Here is a 9438-nt window from a genome sequence, read left to right as displayed (position 1 = left end):
ACATGTTTTCCGCATGATTACAATCCATCAATTCCACATCTGCAATTCCAAACTTACATAGCATGATAGCACCAGTAATCTCTGAGTGCAAAAAAAAAACAACTCGTGCGGCCTCTATTCTGGAGCCGGTGAATTTGATGTTTACCAAAGCCTGCTGGGCTGCATGTGCAGGAAGTGCCTCCACGGCTCCACCAAAGTTGACCGGGTCGTGCGCGCTGCGCAGTGCCGGCTTTGCGCATGCATGCAGCGCCTACAGACTTCCATGAACCCTGAACCATTTCAGGTTGAGCAGCGTTGAAACAGATGTCTGTGCATCGGATTCCTCGGCGGATTCAGTTCCTGTTTCTCCGTAAGAGCAAGTACAATAAGTCCTAGTCAGCTGGCTATAAGGATTAAAATAGTATATTATTGCTTAGTTGGAGGAGAGAGAGGAGGAGAGAGAAGGAGAGTGGGCTCTTATGCAGAGAACTAGCTTCTAAGACGCGTCTTCTGCGCACTTCTGTGAGAGTGAAAGATGGGATACATTGATAAAAGTCTTATATTTTTATAGCTCACTATTAGTATATGTTAACTCTAAGTTGGCTATAGATAACATAGATTGCATGATACATAATGACGATTGGCTACACTATTGGAATTGGTCTAACCGCAAACCGCAGCATTTCCCGGTGAATCACGTATCGCCGTAGCGGCAATGCCGCAGAAATCTGAGATGCTACGAGCCAAAGCAGTTAATCATGCCCAGGGGGGAAATATATATACACAGGTTCCCAGAAGAGGAATCCAGGGACCTCGAAGGCATAAATTATGTACAATTGGCTACAGTACAAATGGAGCTCCCCCAAACCAGTGAACACAGAAGAAGAGGAGAGATGAACATCGGACACGAGCTGCTCCACCGGGGAGAAGGCCAGCTCCCGGTTTCTTGATCCATTGCGCATTGATCTGTTCTAGTTTGGGGAACATGAACACGAGGCTTCCCAAGCAGTCATGCCGCTTCTCCCGAGCATCCCCAACCAATTTGGCATTGGATCATGTGCTGGGGATCCGCGAGCCTTGAGAAACATCTCCCGCCCCGGTGAGCTGCCGGGACAACTGAATTGTGAATTGTCGCCGCCGTCCGTGCTGCCGTGGCAGCGACAGACAGTAGAGACCAAACGGGACTGGCACGAGCCCTGGCAGTTTGGCCAGCTCGTCGTCACACGTGGCTCTGGCAGCCGTCGCCGTCGCCGTTCTTCGGGGGCGGGTTCACGTTCACGGAGAAAGACAAGCGGCCGAACCCCCACTGCCCCACCTGGTACATCTCCAGCCACACCCTGTCGGCGTCGCTCGCGGCCGCAGCCTCCGCCGCCGCCGCCGCTGCAACCGCCACGTCGTCCTCCTCGTCGCCAGGCGCCGCGTGGCCCGCGCGCTTGCCGTCCGCCGCGAGCGCCAGGTGGTCCACCATGTCGTCGCGCACGCGCTTCTTCTGCCGCAGCCTCCCGCGCCGCCGGAGCAGGCGGCGCACGCAGCGTCGGCCGAGGGCGAGCGGGGCCTTGACGAGCGCCAGCCCCAGCAGGCTGACGACGGCGCACGGGCAGCACCCCAGCGCGATGCAGTCCGCCAGCGACACCGCCACGCACGACCGGCACGACCGCGCCGTGCACTCCGCGTGGTCGACCACCGGCGCGGAAGAGGACGATGAAGGCGGGCCGCTGCCGCCGTCGTCGTCGCTGTCGGTGCCGCCGTGGTGGAACCGGCCCTGGCGCCGCGACATCGAGGAGCCGCCGCCGGTCCGACGGCCGGTCAACGCGTCATGCGGGCGCTGCTGCAGCCTGTCCATTGCGAGAGGTCAGCTGGATGGTGGGGAGAAATTGTCATGGCATCACAGAGGGTTACTGGCTCGCTGCAACTGATTCAAAGCCGAGCGTTTGCGCGAGACTAGACGACGGAGGGCGTTTGGAAAGAAATAAAAAGGCAGCGAGCGAGCAAAGAGGCAATGTAGAGAGAGCACATGCGGCTGTAAATTAAGGGAGCCGTGTGGACATGGACACATGCCAGTAAATGCACAAGCACCACCCTGATATGGAAGGTTTGGCGGCTGGTAAGGAAACCAAACAAATGGCCTAATCTAATATCGCCAAATAAAATAAAAGAAAAATGGCTTAACAAGGTCATAGTGAGTACTATCACATAGTAGTACCATGTATATGATACTTTTCTATGATATACTAGATCCATATAATGCATAGTATCATAGTTTTGCTATATTAATTGATTTGTAGAATCCTAATACAAATTTGTGTACAAGATTTATTTGATACGAACTTTTCTCGCGATGTGTGATACAGTATCTACCTATGATACTGTAATCTCCTCTCTCATCCATAATTACCTGCCATATCAACATTTTTGATGGGACTAAGATGCATGATACTAGCTATGATACTGGCACCATGGCTAGCCTAATAATCTTTAGAGAAACCAGGATGATGAAGAAGGCAACTGAGGGAGGGCAGGCAGAAGTTGATCGGCGAGGACAGAAGGAAGAGGAAGATACCTAGTCTAGGCAAGGCAAATACGCCTATGGCCTATGGGTACGGGCGTGAAAGGAAACAAGAAGTGCCTGGTCAGTTTTCAAAATGAATTCCCTAGCTGTGGTGAGGTGCCTGCTTTTAGGCGGGGAGGAAGGCAGAGGCAGGTGCGTGGTGTGGTGTGGGGGTGAAGCTACTGTGCAACCACGTCGGACGGGTACAGCCGGAAACTGTAGCAGCCATCACAGCCCGACGCGCCATGGATCTCTTGCCCGATTTCTGCCTGCAGCGCCGTGCCGTGGGGGGCCGCCACGCAGTAACTGCCGGCCTTTCCCTACGTTTAACTTCAAATAACTTGGCCCAGGACGAGCCATTCAAAGGCACGGGGTCGGTCGGCCCCTCCCTCTCCTTGAGCTTGGGTATGGTGGATTGGATAGATTGCTCTGCTCGTGACAAGTACACCACTTGAAAATCGATGATGAAAAGGACAATAATGCACCAGGTTTCTATGTTTTTTTCTTCCTGGCTTTTCATTTCTTTCATCATTGGACGACGAGGCTTCAGCTGAGCTGGGGAGCGAGAGGCGTCTGAGAGCAAGTACAATAAGGCTGACTCAGCAGGCTATAAGAATTAAAATAGTGTTGTTTTGCTTAGGTGGATGAGAGAGAAGTGGAGAGAGAAGAGAGATGGGCTCTCATGCAAGAGCCGGCCTCTTGCACGTGCTCCTAGGCACTTTGTGAGTATGTGTGGTGGACCTTTTACACATAAAGTTATCAATACTTAAAGCCAACTATTGTACAAGTTAGCTATAAGCTGACTATAGCTAGCCTTATAGCCAGCACCCGGCTACACTATTGGAATTGCTCTGAGTGGCCATTCGATGGAACATGTCGGGCTAGGAGGAATCTCAACATATATACACCTGGTATATGCTGCTACTGTATTATTACGTTGTGGTTTGGACGTCTATGCGCAGCTAACGCATCGAGGAGTTGCCACGATGATAATGGTCCACCCTGACACTTAACATCCACCGTTGATCGAAAAATTCAATGACTCGCGGCTCATACAGTTTCATGGGCTAACATTTGAACATCTGCTGAATATAAATTGTTCCTAGAAACAACTAACCAGTTGACATGACCCTCCTCCTTCCCCACCCCTATCGGTGACGCTAGCGGTCTGTCCAGCCTCGGGTGGACGACGTCCACTCGACGACGGTTGGGCTTTAGTTCTTTTAGGTGGTTCTAGGGTCGTCTTTGTAATGGCGAGGCAGTGGCGACATCTTGAAGGAAAAATAACAACATTCCATTTCAGCGTTATCCTCACTTTGATGGCGCGCCTAGCGCCAACGGAGGGCACACAAAATTGTGTGTTCGGCGGATCTGTTAGGATTTGGCTCATCTTTGTCGGTGTGGTTACAACTTTGGTTCTTCCAAACTAAGTTCTCCTAATTGGTTATGGTTGATGGTTTGGTATGTTGGTCTTTTGGGGCCTTGGCACAACGACTTCATCTATGTCTAGTACAAAATGCTCTACTTTCACAAGTTTTGTCCGACTTCAGTGATGGAGGGTCGACTCGCTCTATTGTTCGTAGTCGATGCTAGGTGATCCAAAGACCTATTTATAATTTTGTTACTTCTTGTGTTCTTTTATAATGATGTTGATGATTATTAGATCAACAGTACTTTTTGCAATAAAAAACAGCTGAATCCATTATTTAGACTAGGAATAATAGGTAGCAACTCAATTTCATTAGACTTAAGTGCACCTAAAGCCTTACAAGGGTCGCCATCAGCCCACTGTGCTTCACAACAGACGACAATTAAATACGATGTAGTGCAAAAACCTGCCGTGTCCTTGTCCCCATATCATTGCAGGTGGTACACGATGATTATTGCGAGAGAGACGACCGAGTTGCACGCTTCGTTCATGTTTAATGTACATCCGGTGGTTAAGCAAAGCAAGCTAAATTTTAATGCCATTGGTATACTTTCAGCAGTACTTGCATATACTCCTGTCTGAATTCTTAATTTCAGTAGTACTCGATCGGTAGCTTTGGTCCACATCGCCTTGCCTGAATTCTTAATTTCACCTAGTAAAACAATCGATCGGTAGCTTTCTAGAGTGTGTGGAAAGAAACCGTCACCATCATCAAACTCTCCACTGATCCAATCCATCTATACTATGACATAGATGAACGGGAACAGGTCTACTATTTTATAATTTTGTGCATAATCTACCGTAAAAGTTGGCATGATTAGGAAGCGGCGAAAGCCGAAAGCTTCGCCGTCGGAATTGTTTAGAGCTCTGCCATCTGAGTGATCTCAGCAACAGATTGGATATATTTTAGAGCTTGCCGTCTCAGTGATCTCAGGAATAATAGATTGGATATATATTTGGCAAGCACGTACGCAACAAGCTACATGTCTCCTATTTTTATGGGCGTGCTTTGGCTGAAAGCAATGCACATACACATAAAAATGACATGGCTCTAAAGTTTCATTTCATGATTTTAAATGAATGGTCTAGTGGAATTGTATATTTGATTATGCGTTGGCATCTTGCCATCACCGAAGACATGGAAAGATTCGGCGAGGCGTTGGCTTGGCGGCATAGAAAATAGGCGAGGCTACGCAAGCTAGGTGACCCTCCGTGGAAGTCAAAAGCCCGGAGCTCAACCATTCCCTAGAGATCAAAAGAGGACAAAAACGTATTCATGCTACATGGAGTAGTTTTAACCTGTAGAAATATAATTTTCAACAGCACAGCCGATGATTGCGTAGCTCGTGTCACGGCTACGGAGCTAGCCGAGGTTTCCTGACTCTTCTGCGTGCATGGGTGTGTGCAGCAGCCCTGCCATCGCTGCAGAGCAGTGTCTCCTAGGATGTCACACTTGCCGAGGAGCATCGCCCATAAGCTTTTTATTTTTATTTTTTTCTTGCATGTATACAATTACTAATGTGCTATACGTAGCTACTTGACTCGACTACTTGTACAGTTGTACTGCAGTTGGTGCTGGCTTACTGCTGTATGCTTGGTCTGCAATTAAAGAACTGCATGTGCACCTCTCTCTTTGTTCCGATGTGAAAAAATGCAGCTACATTGTCTTTTGGAGTTTTCGGCAGCCATGGTAGTGCTTGACGCGCGCTGGTCAAACCTGTCATGTCTCGTGTTTTCGCCGCTGTAAATTTACTGTCATGCGATTCAAGCAACACACATACACCAACTCGTACGCGTCTGAGCGTTGAGCAGCTCGATCCTATGGACAACTAACTGGTCTCGAACGGCATCGCGTAGTACGATACGATTCAGGAACGGATGAACACGAAATGGGGCATCAGATAGAAAGAGCTGATAGCAAGCTAGCAAAGCGTAGAGCGGATCGATCGCGGCCAATCTACCGTGAAAGAGATGATACGGGAGGCCCATCGCGGCCAATCACCGCAAGCGAGGACCAGAGCGGCATGTTCCACGGTTAGCCGGAGAGAGGGAAGGGTAGGGGGCTTACTTGCAGTGAAGGGGAGTGCGCGCGCCGCCGATCGATCGCGAGTGAGCCGGCGTCGGGCGGGTCAGAGACGACCTACCACCCGCGCCCCGGATGCGTCGACGACCACGGGGGACATGGCGAAGGATCGATCGGAGAAACCGCGGTCGGGGAGGACCTTCTCCGTCGGGCTGACACTCGAGCTTGAGCCGGCGGGAGGACTCGAGCTTGAGCCGGCGGCGTGAGTGGTGGCCACTTGATTTGAGCGGAGCTAGGAAAACAGGAGGCTCCGTTGCCCCGCGGCGGGACTTTATATACTGCAGCCAACTACGCTAGGTAGCGGCGACTGGTGTTGCTATCCTGCATCGGAAATGTTAGTGGGGAAGAAAGCGATGGCGTTTTGCGGGCAGTCATTCTACCAGCTCAAATGCATGCAGAAGACTACTAATTTCACCCGGTTTTGCCGATACCGTCACCAACTACTCGTGGCCAGGCCTGGACTGAGAATCTGTGGAGCTGGAGGGTGCGAGTGAAAGGACTACATTTCATTACCCAAGACAAGGAGAATCTTGTTTGACCTCTCTACTCCTCGGGGCGGCCAGGAGCTGGCCTTTCTTTTTACGAGCCACATCATCTTAGGGAAACTAGGCGCCACGTATCATCTCTTTCCTTTATTTTGTTTCAGCTTGTACAAGATGCATGTGCGATGCGCTCTCCTCGCGGTGATACCGTGAACGACAAACAAGTCAAACGCAGCGCTCCCTTCCCCCCGGGGGATCGCGTTCGTCTATCCCCCGCCTCCGCGTGATGACGCGTGTCCCGCTTCCGATAGCCCCACCTTATCCTTCTCTCCTGATGTTTTTCTTCTTTCCCATTCCCCATCCTGGAGCTCCTCCGCTCCCGTCCACCTCCACCTCCCGGTCCGAATTTCTCCGCCTCGCCGCCCGAGATAGCCCCGTCCCCCAAAGAACTTGCCATTCTTTCCGCCCGAGATAGCCCGTCCCCCACACAGAGTCGCCTTCCTCGCCGCTCGGAGTTCGTCGGCGCTCGACCTGGACTCCCTACAGGTCGCTGACGTACGAGACCGTGGCGGCGCGGAAGCCGACGACGAGGCGCCAGGCCGCTGCTGTCCAGGTCTCCCGCGTGGGAATCGCTGGACCAGCTCACTGCTGCCTCTCCATCTCCGCGCGTGCATGCTCCATCTCCGGGATCCCCCGCGCATAACTCGCCGAGGCAGTCGCCGCCATGAAATATGCTGCGGAGGTCGGCGGCGGGAGGTCGGTATTGCTACCAGCAGCGCACGCATTTGCGCCCAGCGGCGGGTGGGGCTGCTGCCAGCGACGGACTAGTATGCTACAAGTGCCGGCTGCCTTGCGCGCTACAAAAGGCCGGCCTTGCTACCAACAGCCGGCGACCTTGCTACCAACGGCCGGCGACCTTGCTACAAGGGCGGGTGGCCTTGCTACCAACGTCTGGCGGCCTTTGCTGCCAAGGGGCGGCGGCCTTGCGACCAAGGTCGGGCAAGCCTGCTACAATAGGCGATCGTCATTGCTACAAGGTGCGGCCGGCATGGCTACCATGGCACGACGGCGTTGCTGCCAGCGCCGTCGACATTGCTACAGAGGCACGTCGGGGCTGCTACAAAGGTACATCGTCGCTGCTACTATGGACCATCAGCGTTGCTGCAAGCACTTCTCAAGCTGTTGCTACATCGTCTGGTTCTCCGGCGACGGTTGTTGCCGGCGGAGAAGCAACGCCGGCCTTCACGTATGAAGAGAAAGAGCGGTGAGGAGGATGCGCAACATGGGGAGGGCATATGCTTCTGCGACACCATAGCTGGCGTTCTCCGGCGACACACCGACGGAGTTCTCCGGCGAGGGCCCGACGGGTTCTTCGTCGCCACCATGTTTGTACCATCGGCGGATGATGTGCTTCCGGCGCGGGTGGCAGTATTCGGAGGATCGCGATCTCCTTGTGAGCGCGTTTCCTTCTTTTTCTTTTGGAGCGTTGACAGTATGGCTCTGATCGTTTCGATCGTGTGGCTGGCGACCCGGGGGATCCGGGAATTTGATCCCCCGGGGGACGCTCAGCACGCCCCTGCAGATCACCCGGGGGATCGTGCGTCTCGCGTCCCCCGGCTCGTCCGCTCGCCACGCGTCCCGGCAGAACGCGGACAGAAGAAAAACGAGCGTAGCACATGGGTGGGGACCACACGCACTGCCGCACCGCTGCTCTCTCCCTTATCTCATTTCCCTTTCCTTTTTTTTCTTTCCTATCTATTCGTCATCACCAACCAGCTTATCCCCTGACGAAACTCCATGAGAGAGCAGAGCATCAGGCGCTGCTCCACCACCATTGCCTCCACCTCCGGCCAGGCGACGGCCGCCACCTACACCTCTGCGCACCTCCGCCAATCCTTGCTCCTCACATCCCCTCTTCCTCAGTAGCTACTACTGCAAGCTCCGACACAGACAGATCGCTCCCTCCTCTCTCACGTTATTCTCGGATACTGCTGGCACCGGCCTTGCAAGAGGAGGGGTCGCCGGTGCTGCGGGGGTCTCCGGTGGTGGTGCAAGTGGCGCCATCCGGCTGCTAACCTCGATGCTGGGAGCGTCAGCTACAACCGGCAACTATTATTGCTGCCAACGACGGCGACGGTCGCTACAATTAGCGCCGGCGGCTGCTACCTTCGGCACCGGCGGTGGCAGCTACAACCGGCAACTATTATTGCTGCAAGCGACTGTGGCTGTTGCTACAATTAGCGGCATCGGCTGCTACAAGCGGCGGCGGCGATGCTTTTGGGTGCCCGGCGTTGGTGCTTTGGGCGCATCACGTTTTGCTACTTTGGGTGGCCGGCGTTGCTACCTTAGTGCGCCGGATTTGCTACTTTGGACAGCCGGAGTTGCTGCCTAACTTTTTGGAGGCGCTACTGCCGGCAGCAGCCCTGTTCATGCCTTGGGTAGCAGGAGTTGCTGCCAAGTTCTATGCACAGTAGTGCCAGGACAAGTCGATGGTACGACCTGGAGCTGTAATCGGAGCGCCGCCGAAGCTGCAAAAGGTCGTCGCCTATGCTACAATTGTCTAGCATCAGAGCTGCAAACTAATGCAGCAAGTGCTGCAAGGGAGCGACGACGCTGTCATAGGCGTCTTCTCCGACGACGGCGCGGGAGGTGGTGATGTTCTTTTGCGACGAGCGACTCCGACTTTTCCCCCTATGGAGTTTGCCTGGTGTGCGCGTGGGGGCGCGGAAGGCGGTGTTTTCAAGCCTGTGCGAGCTCGAAGGCAGAGGAACGGATGTAGCCGGCGATGCTGCCGGTGTGGGCGGCGGTGCTGCAGGGTGCTGCCGCCGTGCCGCTGTGTGGTCGGCGCAGGCTCAGTGCGGGCGGCAGGGACGCGCTGCTGGATCCTGCGTGGGGGTGTATTTCTTTTTTTCTGGTG

The 9438-nt window shown here is 53.6% G+C and overlaps 1 protein-coding gene across 1 annotated transcript; it reads right to left on the bottom strand.

Moving 5' to 3' along the window:
- Window positions 1-1198: 1198 nt before the first annotated feature.
- Window positions 1199-1822, bottom strand: LOC124663404. Its single transcript, XM_047201110.1, has one exon. It carries the CDS (start codon window positions 1820-1822, stop codon window positions 1199-1201), a length of 624 nt encoding a protein of 207 aa, XP_047057066.1.
- Between the last annotated feature and the right edge of the window lie 7616 nt (window positions 1823-9438).

The sequence above is a fragment of the Lolium rigidum genome, chromosome 6 (assembly GCF_022539505.1).
Source record: "Lolium rigidum isolate FL_2022 chromosome 6, APGP_CSIRO_Lrig_0.1, whole genome shotgun sequence".
Taxonomy (NCBI): Eukaryota; Viridiplantae; Streptophyta; class Magnoliopsida; order Poales; family Poaceae; genus Lolium; species Lolium rigidum.
The sequence above is the reverse complement of the archived record's forward strand: the minus strand, read 5'-3'. Positions and strand labels throughout refer to the sequence as shown.